We start from the raw sequence: 21,826 nt of genomic DNA on the forward strand, positions 1-21,826 counted from the left end.
ATGCCTGGATACAGCCCTAAACCGTGGTATACAGCCCATATATCACAAACCCCCGAGAGGCCTTATTGCTATTATAAACTGGTTATCAACGTAATCAGAGCAGTAAAAATAATTGTTTTGTCAAACCCGTGGTATACTGTCTGATACACCACGGCTTTCAGCCAATCAGCATTCAGGGCTCAAACTACCCAGTTTATAATTGTAAATAAATCCCCTTTGTGCATGTGCATTACCATAGATACATCCGACAGGAAAGTTTGAGGGATGAAAGTTGGACAGAATCTCAATCTCTGAGCAAGAAACATTTGGAAGAACATTAAAAAAACAGATGCTAGGCTATTTTCTGGCAATTGTGCTGTCATTGTGTGCCTTTAACCTTTAACTAGGCAAGCCAGTTAAGAACAAATTCTTATTTACAATGACGGCCAAACCCTCTCTTCACCCGGACGATGCTTGGCCAATTGTGGGACACCCTATGGGACTGCAGATAACGGCCTCTGATACAGCCCAGGTTCGAACCCGGGTCTGTAGTGACACCTCTAGCGTTGTGATGTTCGCTGCTCTGGCCCCCCAATGGTGGAACAAACTCCCTCACGACGCCAGGACAGCGGAGTCAATCACCACCTTCCGGAGACACCTGAAACCCCACCTCTTTAAGGAATACCTAGGATAGGATAAAGTAATCCTTCTCACCCCCCCCTTTAATGATTTAGATGCACTATTGTAAAGTGGCTGTTCCACTGGATGTCATAAGGTGAATTCACCAATTTGTAAGTCGCTCTGGATAATAGTGTCTGCCAAATGACTTAAATGTAATGTAAATGTGCCTTAGACCACTGTCTAAGACTTCAAACCGTTATAAATGGCCCATTTGCAAGATTTACAAGATAGGCATAGGCTGCAGATTAAAAACTGGGTTTATGATTGTAATTTGACTTTGCCATGGTTTCCTTAGATAAAGGCAGGAAGACTATAGCCCTTGAGACCTTGAGGTCTACATCTAATTTCAACTAGTCTACAGTAGCCTAGAAAAGATGTAGGCAAAATGTAACCTGAACGATTAAGCAGCTTGTTTTAGATTAATTTCAAGGTAAGAAGTACTTCTTTCCCAATAGCCTGCCGGAATAGGCTACTGAGGATGGTGTCATAATTTCGATCACTGAATTAAATATGAATAATATGTATATGAACTGAAAATGTTTGTCATGATTTGACCTTATATTTTTCCGAGATTCCAGTAGTTTTGAACGCGGCAATACGAGGTCAATTCATGACGTTAGTGATCTTCAGGTCTGAGCTCAAGAAAGAGGCCCGAGTTCAGGAGATTAAATTCCGAGTTGGATAACCGTTCAAATGTACTTTTCCCAGTCGGAGCTCGTTTTTTTCCAAGTTCCCAGTTGTCTTGAACGCACAAGTCGGAAGTCAGAGAATTTCAAATTCCCAGGTCACAGTTGTTTTGAACGCGACATAATCTTTGATTGTGGGTACATGCACGTCAGAACATCGTGTGATGAGACGTCATTACGTTTTAACAATGTTTTTGCAAAGATGGCGGTGGCCGAGTGAATGGACGAAACAGCCCTTTTAGTTCGAACATTTGATTTATTCCGTTTCTTATCCAACATAATCTGATTTAAATAGTTTGTCTAAAATTTCTTTACAAATATATTCTTATTAAACAAATAACTAGAATGGTAATATGACACAGAGCAAAAAGAAGAAACGGGCGAATCGCAGTCTCCTGCTGGCGAAAAAAATTATTATCAAGGATGGAGGAACGGTGAGTTTACACCAAAATCGCACTATTTGGCATCGTATTTCTTGAGATTAGTTTGCCGCATGTGGTATGTCTGTCTACAATATGTGAAATGTAACGCGCTAGCTCGTTCTGCTTGCCAGCGCCCTGGGGGAAGTCCCGATGCCTCTTCCTAGTCCTCTCAAAAACAAGTGCTAGCTACGTCAGCTAGCTAACGTATCTGCTGGTGCTAACTAACGTTGTCTGTTTGTTTAGTTCCGTGTAACGTTAGCTAGCTATCTTCTAGTAAAGGTATAGCTTCTCACTCAGCAGTATGGTAGCTACACTACATGACCAAAAGTATGTGGACACCTGCTCGTCGAACATCTGATTCCAAAATCATGGGCATTAATATGGAGTTGGTCTCACCTTTGCTGCTATAACAACCTCCACTTTTCTGAGAAGGCTTTCCTCTAGATGTTGGAACATTTCTGTGGGGACTTGCTTCCATTCAGCCACGAGCATTAGTGCAGTCGGGTAGTGATGTTGGGCGATTAGGCCAGGCTCACAGTTGGCATTCCAAAGGTGTTTGATGGGGTTGAGGTCAGGGCTCTGTGTAGGCCAGTAAGGTTCTTCCACACTGATCTCAACAAACCATTTCTATATGGACTTCGCTTTGTGCACAGGGGCATTGTCGTGCTGAAACAGGAAAGGGCCTTCCCCAAACTGTTGCCACAAAGTTGGAAGCACAGAATCATCTAGAATGTAATTGTATGCTGTACTGTTGATTTCCCTTCACTGGAACGACGGGGCCTAGCCAGAACCATGAAAAACAGCCCTATTATTATTCCTACTCCACCAAACCTTACAGTAGGCACTATGCATTCTGGCAGGTCGCGTTCTCCTGGCATCCGCCAGATTCTTCTTTCAAACTGCCAGATGGTGAAGCATGATTCATCACTCCAGAGAACGCGTTTCCACTGCTCCAGAGTCCAATGGCGGTGAGCTTTACACCACTTCAGCCAACACTTGGCATTGCACATGGTGACTTTATGCTTGTGTGCAGCTGCTCAGCCATGTAAACCCATTTCATGATGTTCCAGACGAACAGTTCTTGTGCTGATGTTGCTTCCTGCGGCAGTTTGGAACTCTGTAATGGGTGTTACAACCGAGGACAGGCTATTTTATTTTTTTAAACGCGCCTCTGCACTCAGCGGTACGGTTCTGTGAGCTTGTGTGGCCTACCACTTCGGGGCTGAGCTGTTGTTGCTCCAAGACGTTTCCACTTCACAATAACAGCACTTACAGTTGACCAGGGCAGAAATTTGATGAGCTAACTTGTTGGAAAGGTGGCAGCTTATGACGGTGCCGCGTAGTGCTTGGCGATATGGCCAAGATACCATATCACGGTATAAAAAAAAAAATGTTGACACTTTTATGTTTTTATTTTATTTGCTTTATAAGTTGTGCATGACCTCAGGGTGGCAACACATACCCATTTAATTAACTTAGAATGTATTTCTCCATTTTGATTAGTTTTATACTGTTCAATTCAACCCAAAATATTGTTTTGCATTTTCATAAATTTCTGCATTTACTGCACTCATTTGAGATCATTTCCACACTGCCATGTAGGGCTGCACTATATGGGCAAACAATCTAAACCATATTTTGAACCAAATGTTGCAATAGCAATTTGACATGATCTAGAGCAAAACACTTGAGTGAACTGTTGGAATCATGGAAATGGAATGATTATTCTAATTCTATAGTTAGAATATGATAGTGGGCACTTTGAATAGTGTTGTTTGACATGAAAACGAAGGAAAATGCCAGGGAGGAGTTATTGTGATAGGGTAGGAACCAAAGTGTTGATAATTGTTTCCTATGGGACCCTATAATCTTTGGCTACATTGACTGTTTTCTCTTAGCTACTTTATGTAGCTAACATATTGATGCTTCTTGTATTCCTCTTTGATTTAGAAGGTACAGTTTCACAAACAACATGCTGATTTAGAACTACACCATCACTGGTATTATCAGGCATGTCTACTCTGACTCCGTACATTTATTAGCGAGCTACCTAGCGATTAGCGGCTAACAAGATTTAGGCCCAACTTGCTAAGAAAAGACAAACTAGCTGCTTGCAGATGTGAGCAAAACAAACTAATAGTGTAATTTATAGAACGCTACTGGATTTATATGAAGACGCAAATTGAAACCAGCTTTGTTGTCATAAACATTGTTGCATGTGCTGCATTGATCATGCAGACTGAACGCAAGTGTCTTGTGGTCGAGGAACAACAAATGCGCTCCTTGAGTGGCAGGGTGGGACTAGGTCTGTGTGGAAAGCTGCATGGAGAGAGAGCCGAGAGAGATGACTCAAGTAGCGAAATAAACTATAAAAATTTACATTAAACACGGCGTATCACATTTAACAAATCAAACATGCAAATGCCATTATAGAAGGTAAAGTAAAAACCCAAACCAGCCCATGCATCAATACCGGTATATCGTAAAATACGGTACACCGCCCAGCCCTAGACTGCCACGTCGAAAGTCACTGAGCTCTTAAGTACGGTCCATTCTACTGCCAGTGTTTCTCTTTGGAGATTGCATGGCCATGTGCTCAATTTTATGAACCTGACAACGAGGTGTGGATGAAACGGCTGAATCCACTAGTTGGAAGGAGTGTCCACATACTTTTGGCCATAGTGTATAGTCATACACAGGTGATCATATTCCTGCTAACAAAAGTCAGATTTGTCAAGACTGCCACTACTGGCTCTTCCAATGTGGGAAATGTAACTTTAGAAGAGTCAATAGTGGCAGATACGAATTCTGTTGTTGATGACTGTACGCAGGAAGTTGCCACACTGTGTATGATGATGTCCTATTGCCGAGTTTACCTTTTAAATATATCTTATTTGAAAGTAAGATCATTGAGTATTGCTTGTTGACATACTTGCATAACGGTTCCACTCTGTTCACCAGGCACAAGGTTTCGGAGCTCCCAGCGTCTACCATGCTGTAATTGTCATCTTTTTGGAATTTTTTGCCTGGGGCCTTCTTACAGCACCCACTTTGGTGGTAGGTTGTCGTCTTTATGACCTATTATTTCATACAGTGTGATTTGTTGGCTGCTGATGAAACTATTTAAACAATAAGGCCCCTGGGGGATTGGTATATGGCCGATTTTACAACGGCTACGGGCTGTTTTTTAATGCTCGATGCAACGCAGTGCCTTGACACAGCCTTTAGCTCTAGTATATTGGCCATATATCACAAACCCTGGGGTGCCTTATTGCTATTATAAACTGGTTACCAATGTAATTAGAGCAGTAACAATACATGTTTTGTCATACCCATAGTATACGGTCTGTTATAAACTGGGTGGTTCGAGCCCTGAATGCTGGTTGACTGAAAGCGGTGGTATATGAGACCGTAAACCACGAGTATGACAAAAGATTTATTCTTACTCTTCTAATTACATTTGAACCAGTTTATAATAGCAGTAAGGCACCTCAGGGGTTTGTGTTATATGGCCAATATACCACGGCTAAGGGCTGTATCCAGACACTCTGTGTTGCGTTGTGCTTAAGAATAGCCCTTAGCTGTGGTATGTTGGCCATATACCATATGTTGGCCATATACCACACCCCCTTGGGCCTTATTGCTTATTGCTGGCTGTCAGTCAATCGGCATTCAGGGCTCGAACCACCCAGTTTATAATCAAAATTAAGTCTCTACTATGTGTTCTTATCCCCTTGTTATCCAGGTCCTACATGAGACATTCCCGAAGCATACGTTTCTAATGAATGGCTTGATCCAAGGGGTAAAGGTATGGTGTTTGAACAGGTGTTATTATTTTGAACAGCACATCTAGTTGCACTTCAATTCTATTTCCATTCATTGGGTGTGTCTTCTTATTGTGTTTCAGGGCCTGCTGTCTTTCCTGAGTGCTCCGCTGATTGGTGCCCTGTCTGATGTGTGGGGTCGGAAGTCTTTTCTCCTGCTTACTGTTTTCTTCACCTGCGCTCCCATTCCACTGATGAAGATAAGCCCCTGGTACGATGGCACGCAACCAGAGAGAGTCCATAGTTACTGAGATCACCATTCAAATGAATCATAGTTCTCTTGAAACTATTGTGGTTAAACCAATTGGGAAGATCTGAACTTCGTGCTGAATTTCACACTGTTCTACTTTGCACTATTCCATATTTTCAGCAAGATGCATTAGCTAATATAATGTGATGTGTTGAGGTGGAACTGAGAGTAAAGTGTAATAATAACTGAGTGCCATATCCTGCCTCTGTTTCAGGTGGTATTTTGCAGTTATCTCTGTGTCCGGTGTGTTTGCTGTAACCTTCTCCGTGGTCTTTGCCTATGTGGCTGACATAACGCAGGAGCATGAACGCAGCATGGCCTATGGTCTGGTGTGTATCAGACATTACCTACACAATTTATTCTCATCTTCAACTTTCAAGTTTACCACCTCACCTTTTTTGATTCAGTAATCTGTGGTCCATTTGTGGCTAAAATAGTTATATCCTTTAGAACCTATTTGCAATTTAGTCCCACTTAACAAAGCAGACATTTTGCACAAACTCAAGAAAGTGAAACTGCAATTTTATTTAAAGAGTTAGTCAGTAAACCACCTCTACTCTTGTTCGTTAGGTGTCGGCCACCTTTGCTGCTAGCCTGGTGACGAGCCCGGCCATCGGAGCCTACCTGGGCCGTGTGTATGGTGACGGCCTGGTGGTGGTGCTGGCCTCAGCAATCGCTATGCTGGACATCTGCTTCATCCTGGTGGCCGTGCCCGAGTCTCTGCCTGAGAAGATGCGGCCAGCATCCTGGGGGGCTCCCATCTCCTGGGAACAGGCCGACCCCTTTGCTGTGAGTACATGGTCCACTTCTAAAGGTTCTGTCAGTTTCTCTACCCCATGAATTATCCAACTGCTATGTTTATGTACCCCATTAGTGTGCTTTTAGAGTTCAACATGATTTGGATTGGCCAGATGAGATGCCTTCTCTTGACATTGATATTTATGGCAAATTACATGAGGATTCAAGAAGTAAAGGGTTAGCCCAGTCCTACCAATGTACAAATATATTGGCTTGTTTGGGAAACATTCTAAAACCTGTGAAGATGTGTGCTTCACTTTGGCACTGATCAGTGGTAGTAGCTAGAATTTGTATTAGGCTTTGGTGGGTCTCTGAGACCGAGGAGGAACATGGACATTCACTTTCTACCGCGTCACAGTCCTGATGATGGGGAAAGTTTAGAATTCAAAAATAACGTGCGGGGGGGAGACAATGGTATCAATGGAATTGGTGGTGGAGGCAGGTATTGTTCTTGGTAAAAAGAGGGCTCATCAATAGAATGTGGTGAGAATGGCTGTGCTGCAAGACCTTGTCCTCTTGACTGACGGCCATGGCTTCCCTTATGGAAGCATTATAGCATCTGGTTGTATGTTGACACTTTCAACTAGCTACTCATGTTACCAGTGGTCCTCCTGAGTCTTACCATTTGCCTCCACAATAACTCCATCACTTAATGTTTTCATTAGATTTCATAAAAGAACAAGACCAACTGAGATGTTGTATGCATTTGGGAAGAGAAACTGACCAATTGTAATGTGGTTAAGTTGCAAGAGGTTACACCCTTACAATTAACCACATTACAATTGGTCAGTTTCTCTTCACAAATGCATACAACACCTCAGTTGGTCTTGTTCATGTGTTTGGACTGAATTGTTTGGTACAGGCCATGTTAGTGTACCTCAGCTTTTAGTTATGAACAATGTCTTTCTAATTGGGCATAGAAACCAAAAGTGCCCAAAACCGGTTAACCGTGCTGAAATGGCACACAAACACAATTTTTGAAAAACACAATGGGATTTACCTGGCATAAGGAACAAGCGTTTAGACCCGGGTGTGTTCTACATCATGCAAACCTGAACTCTCCTAAAATGTTTTTTTTTTTTTACCTTTATTTAACTAGGCAAGTCAGTTAAGAACAAATTCTTATTTTCAATGACGGCCTAGGAACAGTGGGTTAACTGCCTGTTCAGGGGCAGAACGCCAGATTTGTACCTTGTCAGCTCGGGGATTTGAACTTGCAACCTTCCGGTTACTAGTTACGGTTACTAGTCCGGTTACTAGTCCAACGCTCTAACCACTAGGCTACCCTTTGATGGTCCATGCTATGCTACATTTTGCAGTTTTAAAGCAAATTTCATGCAATTCTACTCACTTTGTCATGGGGCTGAGGGAGAATTTCCTGAAATTCTACACACTTTGCCGTGGCTTATGCTGTGTTCGTATGCTGAGCGACTCAAACATAACAATCAATGCCATGACATTTTTGGAATTTTATATTGTTCCTGACTGTCAATGTTTTATTTTGGTGGTTGTTAGTTCTCAAATATCTTGTTTAAAAAATATATATCATGTCATTATATTTTTCTACATACATTATATCTGGTTTTAGTCATTTTAAGTTTACCCTGAAAAATGATTACAATTGTAATTATTTGTATAGATTTTTTGGAGTGGTCCGCAACTGCTAAATGAATATAGGGGGGAACTGAGACTCACGTGGGCACATTTGTTGATATTCCTTGCTGAGTTATAGCTATTACTGAGTTATATCACATATTTGGTCAGCAAACAGTCTTTGTACGGTCATGAAATTCTTAGAAAATTCTTGGTGTCTGCATCAGCTGCGTGTGTGCCAGAGGAGAGAGTTAGACATTTACAGCAGGTAGGCCTAGCCCATAAAAAAATGACAGACTAACGAGAGAGCCAATTCAACACATCATGTAGTTTTTCGGTAGTTAACTAATAAGTTGGGGTGTAATGGTTCACCAAACCCACAGTTCGGTACGTATTGCAGTTTTGGGGTCAAGTTTTGGTACAGCGGGAAAATGAAATGCCAACCGTTACTGTAGTGAAATAAAGCATACAAAGTGCTGATATTCCTGATTCCATATGATAATGAAATGCCTGATGAGAGCACAATCAGGATTAGCAACTTTTCTTAAATGAAAACATGATTAATCAACAACACTAAAATAAAGTGCAATGTGTGTGAAATCAATATGTTAACATGGCTCGGACATTGTATAGGCCTATGCTATAAGGATTTCTTACAAAGAGAAAAATATGCACACTTGAGACTCATAAAGGGGGCTTGTCTGTAGCACGGTACTTCTCCCACTCCGGGGCAATGAGATGGGCTGTCACTAAAGCCTTGCAAGCCTTAATGCTCAAGTCTGTTTTGGACTGCTGATGGTCAAAACAGCAAGTTACAAGTGACCAAATCAGAGTTGTGTGTGTTCAGACAGCAGTCATTTACTGACACGGCTATGCTAGTTGTCATAGTAACGACAGGTGTGTGTGCAGTCATGTTGGCTGATTTGGTGGCAGTACTTGTGCTTCCTATCACTCAGAAGTTATGTTTCAAACTAAGGTGACAACCCTTCCTATCATGGACGTTTCTCAGTTGCTTTGAATGTTCAAAATCATAGTGTAAAAACACTTAAATCCTCAAAGGATAAGATGTTCCAACTTTCAAAACAAGTCCTTTTTGGCTAGCCACAGCAGTCAACTAGGTAGCTGTTTAGCATTTTAGCACATTCACACATTTGTTTGTGTTTGTGAACATTTTACAAGGTAGTTAGCTACCACATGTTCTTGTCAAACTGTCAACAGTGTAGCTACCGAGCAACAAGATATGTTTAAGTCTTAACTACTTGAGGACAAATAAATCAGATTTGACCGTTCAGACACAAGTCACATGGCCAGGAATCAGATGTTTTTTCTGAATTCAAACCACCTATGAAGTTGGCTTGAAATATAAGATTCCAGTCTGTTCCGATTGCAGGAAAATATAACCAATTTGAAATCAGATATGCAAATAAATAGGATTAGTACTTAGGACGTAAACAAGGTGCTGAAATCCCCTATTTTAAACCACAGAGAATGGGAGCATATCCATGGCTACAGGCTAAACATGCCTATTGCTATTGTAATTTATTTGGCCTTGTCAGAATCCGCTGCGAAGAGCTGCTTGAATGCAGAGGGGAGATTAAGTTTATTTTGATTTACTTTTTGCGTTTCCGCCTTGCTCCCAGTGGTATGAATACTTTGGTGATGTCGGTGTAAATGTGTCAACATATTTGAGGTGCTGGGAGCTGCATAGGCTATTCTGGTTGAGCAGTGGCTACATAGTATTGTGAACTCTCTGTCCATCGCCATTGTAATCTACTGTGAAGCCATGCTGATTACAACATGCAGAGCCTATAGGCGTTGTTTGATGATCATAATTTATTTTATTCGGGTTCATCGTGCGGACCGAATCAAGATCCCCATACCAAATGTTCCGTATGAATACATTTACCCTTACTCCCATTATTCTCTGGATATGTTCGATGAAATGGCTTACTTTTTTAATCATAGTCTACCATCTGTTGTCTTACTTGTCACTGATAAACAATTATATTCTACTGGCTATTGTTGATAGTCTATCAAGAGAAAGCTACAAAAAGATACCTAGCCTTGGCTAGCCCACGGTAGACCTTGGCTAGCCCACGGTAGGGCCCACAGTAGGCCTTGGCTAGCCCACGGTAGGGCCCACGGTAGGCCTTGGCTATCCCACGGTAGGGCCCACGGTAGGCCTTGGCTAGCCCACGGTAGGGCCCACGGTAGACCTTGGCTAGCCCCCGGTAGGGCCCACGGTAGGCCTTGGCTAGCCCACGGTAGGCGTACAGTATCAATATCTATTTTGAAAAGCAGTCGGTCTTAAAGGGGCAACATCCTATTTTGAGATGTAATAAATAATTACAGACCTGCTTTAGAAACAAACATTTACACAATTAATCTAAAGCAATTGTATCAAATAGAGTAATGTCTTGCATTGTAAAATTATATCATACAGCTTTTAATACATAATTAATAATAACGAAATGTAGCCTATTACTAGCTGAATATAGAGAGAAAGCATACACCCCAATGCATTTAACTGCCAGTGAGGAAAAAAAGTGAACATTGAACCCTGAGTAAATATCCAAATCAATGCAAGAACAGAAGGGCATGCCAAGATGGCTAGTCATTATTAGTCAGGTCATTTAAAAATTGGTGCCAAAGGTTAGTGGAAAAAGCTAGTCTAGAGCCCTGGATTGACCTACAACAATGAGGCTAAAGGATTATTATTTTTTTAGTCTGAGCGAAATCTCTCCCTCTCACTTGCTCTCTGGTTGTGACCCAGTTCTCATAGAAGGCCTCCTTTCTGCCATAAGACTTGTGAAGGAGTGGATGGGTGTTCATTGTACATCATATTGTTATCACCAACCCCTTGCTTTCTGTCTCCAGTCTCTAAGGAAAGTGGGCCAGGATTCCACTGTGCTGCTCATCTGTATAACAGTGTTCCTGTCCTACCTCCCCGAGGCTGGCCAGTACTCCAGCTTCTTTCTCTACTTACGACAGGTCTGTCTACAATGTATTCTGTCAAAAGTGTGGCCCAAATAAACAGTGTGTGTGTGTGTGACGCATGTCAGATGTGTCCACCCCTTTCCTGTATTAAAATTATTCTCAAATGTTTATTCTATTCTACTACCATTTACTTTGTTCCTATTCTTATCTTGTATTATTTCTTAATGTTGAGAAGGAACCTGCAAGTAAGAATTTCATTGGACGGTGTCTCCTGTACATAAGACAAACTTAACTTTTTGAGTTATTGCCATGATCAATGTCACGGAGGTCAAGTCCCCTTCATAGTCAAAATATTTGGCAGACTTGTCAAGGGGGTTTTATAGTTAATTTGAAGAACATTGCAAAGTAATTTCACAAATGGTCCGTTACACCGTTCATTTCTGTTCTTTGCTGCTTGCAGCTACACTACATGCTCGTCAAACATCTCATTCCAAAATCATGGGCATTAATATGGAGATGGTCCCCCATTTGCTAACAGCCTCCACTCTTCTGGGAAGGCTTTCCACTAGATGTTGGAACATTGCTGCAGGGTCTTGCTTCCATTTAGCCACAAGCATTAGTGAGGTTGGGCACTGATGTTGGACAATTAGGCCTGGCTTGCAATCAGTGTTCCAATTCATCCCAAAGGTGTTTGATGGGGTTGAGGTCAGGGCTTTGGCCAGTCAAGTTCTTCCACACTGATCTCAACAAAACATTTCTGTATGGAACTCTCTTTGTGCATGGGGACATTGTCATGCTGAAACAAGAAAGGGCCTTCCCCAAAGTTGGATGCACAGAATTGTCTAGAATGTTATTGTATGCTGTAGAGTTAAGATTTCCATTCACTGGAACTACAGGGCCTAGCCCGAACCATGAAAAACAGCCCCAGACCATTATTCCTCCTCCAACAAACTTTACAGTTGGCACTATGCATTGGGGCAGGTAGCGTTCTCCTGGTAACTGCCAAACACAGATTTCTCCGTCGGACTGCCAGATGGTAAAGCGTGGTTCATCACTCCAGAGAATGTTTCCACTGCTCCAGAGTCCAATGGCCGCGAACTTTACACCATTCCAGCTGACGCTTGGTATTGCGCATGGTGATTATAAGCTTGTGTGCGGCTGCTCGGCCATGGAAACTCATTTCTTGGAAGCTTCTGACTAATAGTTTTTGTGCGGACTATTTTTACGCGCTTCAGCACTCGGCGGTCCCGTTCTGTGAGCTTGTGTGGTCTACCACTTCGCGGCTGAGCCGTTGTTGCTCTTAGACGTATCCACTTGACAATAACAGCACTTACAATTGACTGGGCAGCTCTAGTAGGGCAGAAATTTCAAACTGACTTATTGGAAAGATTGCATCCTATGGCGGTGCCACTTTGAAAGTCACTGAACTCTTTAGTATGGGCCATTCTACTGCCAATGTTTGGCTATGGAGATTGAATGGCTGTGTGCTGAAATAGCCAAATCCACTAATTTCAGGGGTGTCTACATGTAGTGTATACTTAGCTAAATCATTGTCTTTGCTTGATGATGGGTGTAATTACTTTGGTCTCACTGGCAGTACAATCATATGCATTTTGTTTTAATTTATTTTTTCTACAGATTATGGGATTTTCACCTGAAAGTGTTGCAGCTTTCATAGCTGTTCTAGGACTGCTTTCAATCGTTGCACAGGTTAGTTGTCATTCAATTAACATGTACAGTGCCTTCAGAAAGTACTCATACCCCTTGACTTATTCTACATTTTGTGTTACAGCCTGAATTCTAAATGGATTATTTTCTCACCCATCTACACACAATGCCCCATAACGACAAAGTGAAAATGTGTTTAGTGATGGGGTTTGTGCAATTTTATTGAAAATTAAATAAATAAATATTAAATAAATATTATTTTATAAGTATTCCCACCCCTTTGCTATGACACTCCAAATTCAGCTTGGGTGCATCCAATTTCCTTTGATCATCCTTGGGATTTCACTACAACTTGATTGGAGTCCACGTGTTGTCAATTCAATTGTTTAAACATGATTTAGAAAGAAACACAACTGTCTATATAAGGTCCCACAGTTGACAGTGCATGTCAGAGCAGAAACTATACCATAAACTCCAAGGAACTGTCTGTAGATCTCCAGTATGTCTCATCACAATTCTATCACAAAAGTGAGTACACCCCTCACATTTTTGTAAATATTTGAGTATATCTTTTCATGTGACAACACTGAAGAAATGACACTTTGCTACAATGTAAAGTAGTGAGTGTACAGCTTGTATAACAGTGTAAATTTGCTGTCCCCTCAAACTCAACACACAGCCATTAATGTCTAAACCACTGGCAACAAAAGTGAGTACACCCCTAAGTGAAAATGTCCAAATTGGGCCCAAAGTGTCAATATTTTGTGTGGCCACCACCATTTTCCAGCACTGCCTTAACCCTCTTGGGCATGGAGTTCACCAGAGCTTCACAGGTTGCCACTGGAGTCCTCTTCCACTCCACCATGACGACATCACAGAGCTGGTGGATGTTAGAGACCTTGCACTCCTCCACCTTCCGTTTGAGGATGCCCCACAGATGCTCAATAGGGTTTAGGTCTGGAGACATGCTTGGCCAGTCCATCACCTTTTACCCTCGGCTTCTTTAGCAAGGCAGCGGTCGTCTTGGAGGTGTGTTTGGGGTCGTTATCATGTTGGAAAACTGCCCTGCGGCCCAGTCTCTGAAGCGAGGGGATCATGCTCTGCTTCAGTATGTCACAGTACATGTTGGCATTCATGGTTCCCTCAATGAACTGTAGCTCCCCAGTGCCGGCAGCACTCATGCAGCCCCAGACCATGACACTCCCACCACCATGCTTGACTGTAGGCAAGACACACTTGTCTTTGTACTCCTCACCTGGTTGCCACCACACACGCTTGACACCATCTGAACCAAATAAGTTTATCTTAGTCTCATCAGACCACAGGACATGGTTCCAGCAATCCATGTCCTTAGTCTGCTTGTCTTCAGCAAACTGTTTGCGGGCTTTCTTGTGCATCATCCTTAGAAGAGGCTTCCTTCTGGGACGACAGCCATGCAGACCAATTTGATGCAGTGTACGGCGTATGGTCTGAGCACTGGCAGGCTGACCACCCCACCCCTTCAACCTCTGCAGCAATGCTGGCAGCACTCATACGTCTATTTCCCAAAGACAACCTCTGGATATGACGCTGAGCACGTGCACTCAACTTCTTTGGTCGACCATGGCGAGGCCTGTTCTGAGTGGAACCTGTCCAGTTAAACCGCTGTATGGTCTTGGCCACCGTGCTGCAGCTCTGTTTCAGGGTCTTGGCAATATTCTTATAGCATAGGCCATCTTTATGTAGAGCAATAAAAAAAAAATCAGATCCTCAGAGTTCTTTGCCATGAGGTGCCATGTTGAACTTCCAGTGACCAGTCAGTATGAGGGAGTGTGAGAGCGATGACACCAAATTTAACACACCTGATCCCCATTCTGTGCAGCCGTCTAAATCGACCTTGCCAAGGCTTTCGACTCTGTCAATCACCATATTCTTATCGGCAGACTCAGTAGCCTTGGTTTTTCTGATGACTGCCTTGCCTGGTTCACCAACTACTTTGCAGACAGAGTGCAGTGTGTCAAATCGGAGGGCATGCTGTCCGGTCCTCTGGCAGTCTCTATGGGGGTGCCACAGGGTTCAATTCTCGGGCTGACTCTTTTCTCTGTATATATCAATGATGTTGCTCTTGCTGCAGGCGATTCCCTGATCCACCTCTACGCAGACAACACCATTCTGTATACTTCCGGCCCGTCCTTGGACACTGTGCTATCTAACCTCCAAACAAGCTTCAATGCCATACAACACTCCTTCCGTGGCCTCCAACTGCTCTTAAACGCTAGTAAAACCAAATGCATGCTGTTCAACCGTTCGCTGCCTGCACCCGCACGCCTGACTAGTATCACCACCCTGGATGGTTCCGACCTTGAATATGTGGACATCTATAAGTACCTAGGTGTCTGGCTAGACTGTAAACTCTCCTTCCAGACTCATATCAAACATCTCCAATCGAAAATCAAATCTAGAGTCGGCTTTCTATTCCGCAACAAAGTCTCCTTCACTCACGCTGCCAAACTTACCCTAGTAAAACTGACTATCCTACCGATCCTTGACTTAGGCGATCATCTACAAAATAGCTTCCAACACTCTACTCAGCAAACTGGATGCAGTTTATCACAGTGCCATCCGTTTTGTCACTAAAGCACCTTATACCACCCACCACTGCGACTTGTGTGCTCTAGTCGGCTGGCCCTCGCTACATATTCGTCGCCAGACCCACTGGTTCCAGGTCATCTACAAGTCCATGCTAGGTAAAGCTCCGCCTTATCTCAGTTCACTGGTCACGATGGCAACACCCACCCGTAGCACGCGCTCCAGCAGGTATCTCACTGATCATCCCTAAAGCCAACACCTCATTTGGCCGCCTTTCGTTCCAGTTCTCTGCTGCCTGTGACTGGAACGAATTGCAAAAATCGCTGAAGTTGGAGACTTATCTCCTTCACCAACTTCAAACATCTGCTATCTGAGCAGCTAACCGATCGCTGCATCTGTACATAGTTTTATCGGTAAATAGCCCACCCAATTTTACCTACCTCATCCCCATACTGTTTTTATTTATTTACTTTTCTGCTCTTTTGCACATCAATATCTCTACCTGTACATGACCATCTGATCATTTATCACTCCAGTGTTAATCTGCAAAATTGTAATTATTTGCCTACCTCCTCATGCCTTTTGCACACAATGTATATAGACTCTTTTTTTTTCTACTGTGTTATTGACTTGTTTATTGTTTACTCAATGTGTAACTCTGTGTTGTCTGTTCACACTGCTATGCTTTATCTTGGCCAGGTCGCAGTTGCAAATGAGAACTTGTTCTCAACTAGCCTACCTGGTTAAATAAAGGTGAAATAAAAATAAATAAATAAAAATTCACACCTGAGACCTTGTAACACTAACGAGTCACATGACACCGGGGAGGTGACCAGGAACCCACTGACAGAACTGCATAGTTCCTTGGCTAAGATGGGAGACAATCTCTACAGCACCTCACCAATCTAGGCTTTATTGAAGAGTGGCCAGACGGAAGCCACTCCTGAGAAAAAGTCACATGACCGCACCTCTATCGTTTGCAAAAGGCATGTGAAAGACTCTGCGAGCATAAGGCAAAATATTCTGTGGTCTGATGAGACGATGTAACTCTTTGGTCTGATTGCAAGGTGCTATGCAAACCTAATCACCCATCTAAAACCATCCCTACCATGAAGCATGGTGGCGGCAGCATCATGCTATGGGGATGCTTTTCAGCAGCAGGGACTGTGAGACTGGATAGAGGAAACAATGAAAACAGGCAAATCCTTGATGAGAGCCTGCTTCAAAGTGCAAACGACCTTAGACTGGGGGCAAAGATTTACGTTCCAACAGGACAATGACCCCAAGTATACAGCCAAAGCAATGCTGGAAAGGCTTCAGAACAAGAATGTGAAAGTCCTTGAGTGGCCCAGCCACAGGCCAAACTTGAATCCCATAAAAAATCTGTGGAAAGACTTGAAGATTGCTGTTCACCGCCACTCCCCATCTAACTTAACAGAGCTTGAGAAAATATGCGAGAAAGAATGGGGGAAAAAAATCCCCAAATCCAGATTAATAAATATAAGCAAAGGTGATGCTGACATGCCCAAGATAACTGAAAGCTGCTTCTACAGAGTATTGACTCGGCAAAATAAATGTGCGAAAATTTCTAAACTGTTTCCACTTAGTCATTATGGGGTATTTCATCCATTTTGAATTCCGGCTGTAACACAACAAAAATGGAATAAGGGTTATGAATACTGTCTGAAGGTGCTGTAATCTCAATCTCTGCCATGTTATATTAACCTGGTTTGGGCATTAATGAGAACTTTCATTACATGCAATATTAACATTCAAATAAATGGTCTCCAATTATATTATTTTTCTTTTCTTTGTCAGACAGTAGTATTAAGTTTACTCATGCGTTCCATCGGGAACAAGAACACTATCTTGCTCGGCCTTGGGTTCCAGATACTACAGCTCGCCTGGTATGGGTTTGGCTCCGAGCCATGGTAAGCTTTTTTAAAGTAACTCATCTGATTCAGGTCAATGAAGAGATACTCTTTCAAGTGACTTAATCTGTTTTCTCTCATCTCTCTACAGGATGATGTGGGCAGCAGGGGCTCTAGCAGCCATGTCAAGCATCACGTTCCCAGCAATCAGTGCTTTGGTTTCCCGCACTGCTGAACCAGACCAACAAGGTTTGTACTTTGTTATAGTTTTATTTTGCATCTATGCGTAGTCACTTTACCCTCTATCTACATGAACATATTAGCTAAATTACCTCGACTAACCCATACCACTGCAGTGACTCTGTTCCGGTACCCTTTTCTTCATTGTTGGTTAAAGGCTCATACGTAAGCATTTCACGGTAAATTGTATTCGGCGCATGTGACAAATATATATTTTTATTTGATTTTGCATGTTCTTCGATTCATCTATTGGCCTGGTCGTAATTGGAAATGAAAAATGGTTCTGTTAATTAAAGGGGGTGTTCAGCGAAATGACATTTTAAGCAAAAATCTTCAAGGAAAGGAAATAATTATTTAAATGTGTAATTTTTATGAACTATCCCTTTAACTTGCCTAGTGAAGTAAAGGTTGAATGCAATCCAATTGATAAATTATTGTTGGCTGTCATCTCACAGGAGTGGGCCAGGGGATGGTGACAGGGATCCGGGGGCTATGTAACGGCCTGGGCCCTGCGCTCTATGGCTTCATCTTCTACATCTTCCACGTGGAGCTGGATGCGCCTCCAGATGGCAACGGGGACACTCCGGTCCATACTCAAGCCCACCTTCAGCTCCTCCCACAGGTTAGCCCCCAGCTCCCCAACCCCAACCTTTTCTGCTCCTCCCACAGGTTAGCCCCCAGCTCCCCAACCCCAACCTTTTCTGATCCTCTCACAAGTTAGCCCCCAGCTCCCCAACCTTTTCTGATCCTCTCACAAGTTAGCCCCCAGCTCCCCAACCCCAACCTTTTCTGATCCTCTCACAAGTTAGCCCCCAGCTCCCCAACCCCAACCTTTTCTGATCCTCTCACAAGTTAGCCCCCAGCTCCCCAACCCCAACCTTTTCTGCTTCTCTCACAAGTTAGCCCCCAGCTAACTTGTGAACCTTTTCTGCTTTTCTGCTTCTCTCACAAGTTAGCCCCCAGCTCAGCTCCCCAAAATGTTCAGCTCTTTCCACAGGTTAGCCCCCAGTGCCACACCCCTAACACCAACCTTTTCAGCTCCTCCCACATCTTAGCCCTCAGTGCCACACCCCAAACACCAACCTTTTCAGCTCCTCCCACATCTTAGCCCCCAGCGCCACATCCCCAACGTTTTCTGCTCCTCCGCCTTATTGTTTAGATCTTTAGCCCGAGCCCAATCAAACCTCTACTCGTCCTCACAATACACAACCGGAACCATTCAGATAATACATTTCACTTAGTTAGCGTAGACTTTGAAGGTTTGTTTTGACATCCAAGATACCTCCTCAAAAATGACCAGACAGTTTAACAAGGTTCTATCCCTGTCTTAAAAGTTACTATGATTATGTAGACACTATGCACACTTAGAGGGTTTTGGGCACTATTTAATGTGAACTAGTTATCAAGTATCAATACACTTGTGTAACCATAATTTGTTAAATGTTCCTAATCACTTCAGGTATGGAAAATGTGTTTTTTTTTACATTATTTTTTAAAATTTCCTCCTCTTCAGAGTTCCATCATTCCTGGCCCGCCCTTCCTCTTCGGAGCATGCTCAGTGCTACTAGCGCTCCTGGTGGCACTCTTCATACCAGAGCAACCTCACCTAGGCCTCCGGCCCGGCAGCTGGAAGAAGCACAGCTCGCCCCACGGACACCCTCACAGCCTGCGGCCGCCCGGGGAGGCCAAAGAGCCCCTACTGCAGGACTCAAACGTGTAACACTGGCTACTTAGGCCAGATGCCCTCCCTCTTCAGAAAGAGAGCTCTTTTATATAGGTATAACAGACAGCAATCTAAAAGCTATATTAAGAGTTACCACTATATATGTATACATAGGAGTATGTTTTTGAGAGAAAGTTCTATCCAAAGGCACTATTTGCAATGGCTTATATTTATTGATTTTTGTTTTTTCCTTGAACTTTTACAACAACAAAAATATTCCCTGGACTGTTTTGATGATATTGAACAGGGGCGTAGCTCACTCAGGGACGTACACCTGGTAAGACGGGGCTGTTTCTGAACACAGTGTTCCACAATCAGAAGAGGGCATCTCTGTACAACAAAAGCAACCTAGAAAAATAAGCAACCTAGATGCATCACAAAGACTGGTTAGTCCTCTAGAATTGGGCCTTCAGCTTTATGGAACGTGGTGTGAGAAAATGACACTACGGGGCCGAGTTGGAAATTCAGGTGGCATTTCCCCAGATCTCAGCATAAAAAGCCTTAATCCACATAACCATGGAATGTGAAAACGCAATGGACTTGGAATGGTACAGCTGAATTTTTAAAGCACCTTTTATTTTGAACCTCATATCAAACTGCTGCCTATATGAATTCCTACTCCCACTTCGTCAGACTGACTGGTGCCTTTCCTTGGCTTTGGGAGTGTTACTTTTTGACGGGACCACAATGAGATCTTGAATCGCCCCCCCGATCGCTCTCTCTGAAATCATGGAATGTGTGACAGATTGGCTTGGTATTTTTAGTCTTTTATTCTCATTTGTACATGTACACGGCCAAGTCCCTGACATGTATGGATCGTACAGTTACAGGAAATGATCATACAAGAAGGGTTTGCCTTTTTTTTAAATATCTCGTCAGCCAACACGTTGCATAGTAAAGGAATCCATAGATCCATCTCCAGTGGCCTTCTATAAACCATTTCACTTGTACAAACAATGCGCTCTTGTTTTAACTTGCTAATTGACCAAATACCAAAAGAAAGTACATATTGAATCATGAACGTTGTGAAATATTAGTTGTGTGCTCTAGTTATTTATGAGTTGGTGTTATGTAAAACATTGCAATTTCTTAATACTGTATGCGATTTTCTTTTCCATGTATTGTAATATTGTTTTGCTGCCTTATTTCAACCTTTTAAACATTAAATTGTTGACTGACCGTGTAAATATACATTAAGTATAGAACCATGCATTTCAATAAAGCGGAATATTTTGATGTATGTTGGATATATGGCTGGGAAACCTGTGCTATTTTAGGTGAACAGATCATTGAGCCAAATCCAAACCAGTATGACAAGTCTATACTATATCTGGTAGTCAATGCATTTTAAGGTTCCACCCATGTTCTTTAATTGTACACTATAAGATAAATTAATAATTTTGTATGTTTGTTTTCCAAGTTATACTGGGTGGGAAGGAGACTCCATCTCGCCTGTTGTCAAATACACATTGCAGGCAGTTATTTTACCAAGAAAACATTTAACCTCGTGCTATGTTTCTTATCTTACCTATAAAAAATAAATGATTTCAGGAAATCCACAAGATGCATATCAACTTCACAGTTCGAAGATGACAAACCAGCTAATGGATACTGAACAAAAATATAAACGCAACAATTTAAAAGATTTTACTGAGTTACAATTCATAAGGAAATCAGGCAATTTAGTCTGGTTGTAGACCATAGCACTGAGACTGCACTTGTGAAGGTGGTAAATGACCTTTTAATGGTGTCAGACTGAGGCTCTGCATCTATCCCCGTGCTCCTAGACCTTAGTGCTGCTTTTGATACCATCGATCACCACATTATTTTGGAGAGATTGGAAACCCAAATTGGGCTACACGGACAAGTTCTGACCTGGTTTAGATCTTATCTGTCGGAAAGATATGTTAAGTCTCTGTGGATGGTTTGTCCCCTGACAAATCAACTGTAAATTTGTGTTCCTCAAGGCTCTGTTTTAGGACCACTATTGTTTTCTCTCTATTTTAACTCTTGGTGATGTCATCCGGAAACAGTGTTAACTTTCACTGCTATGCGGATGGCACACAGCTGTACATTTCAATGAAACATGGTGAAGCCCCAAAATTGCCCTCCCTGGAAGCCTTTGTGTCAGACATAAGGAAGTGGATGGCAGCAAATGTTATACTTTTAAACTTGGACAAAACAGAGATGCTTGTTCTCGGTCCCAAGAAACAAAGAGATATTCTGTTGAATCGGACAATTTTGATGGTTGTACAGTCGTCTCAATTAAAACTGAAGGACCTCGGCATTACTCTGGACCCTGATCTCTCTTTTGAAAAACATATCAAGACTGTTTCAAGGACAGCTTTTTTCCATCTACGTAATATTGCAAAAATCTTAAACTTTCTGTCTAAAAATCATGCAGAAAAATGTATCCATGCTTTCGTCACTTCCAGGTTAGACTACTGCAATGCTCTACTTTCCGGCTACCCGGATAAAGCACTAAATAAATTTCAGGTAGTGCTAAACACGGCTGCTAGAATCTTGACTGGAACCCAAAAATGTGATCATGTTACTCCAGTGCGAGCCTCTCCACACTGGCTTCCT

General features: G+C 42.5%; 1 protein-coding gene across 1 annotated transcript; it reads left to right on the plus strand.

Annotated features, from left to right (window-relative positions):
- The first annotated feature begins 1,531 nt into the window (after positions 1–1,531).
- LOC135524686 (hippocampus abundant transcript 1 protein-like) lies at positions 1,532–20,480 on the plus strand. The gene is made up of 12 exons (XM_064952431.1): positions 1,532–1,780; positions 4,730–4,825; positions 5,514–5,576; positions 5,676–5,803; positions 6,057–6,171; positions 6,413–6,631; positions 11,111–11,224; positions 12,809–12,880; positions 17,225–17,337; positions 17,429–17,526; positions 17,973–18,139; positions 19,031–20,480. Exons 1-12 carry the CDS (start codon positions 1,700–1,702, stop codon positions 19,235–19,237), a joined length of 1,473 nt encoding a protein of 490 aa, XP_064808503.1. The 5' UTR covers positions 1,532–1,699; the 3' UTR covers positions 19,238–20,480.
- Positions 20,481–21,826: the final 1,346 nt, after the last annotated feature.

Source organism: Oncorhynchus masou, chromosome 31 (genome assembly GCF_036934945.1).
Source record: "Oncorhynchus masou masou isolate Uvic2021 chromosome 31, UVic_Omas_1.1, whole genome shotgun sequence".
NCBI lineage: Eukaryota > Metazoa > Chordata > Actinopteri > Salmoniformes > Salmonidae > Oncorhynchus > Oncorhynchus masou.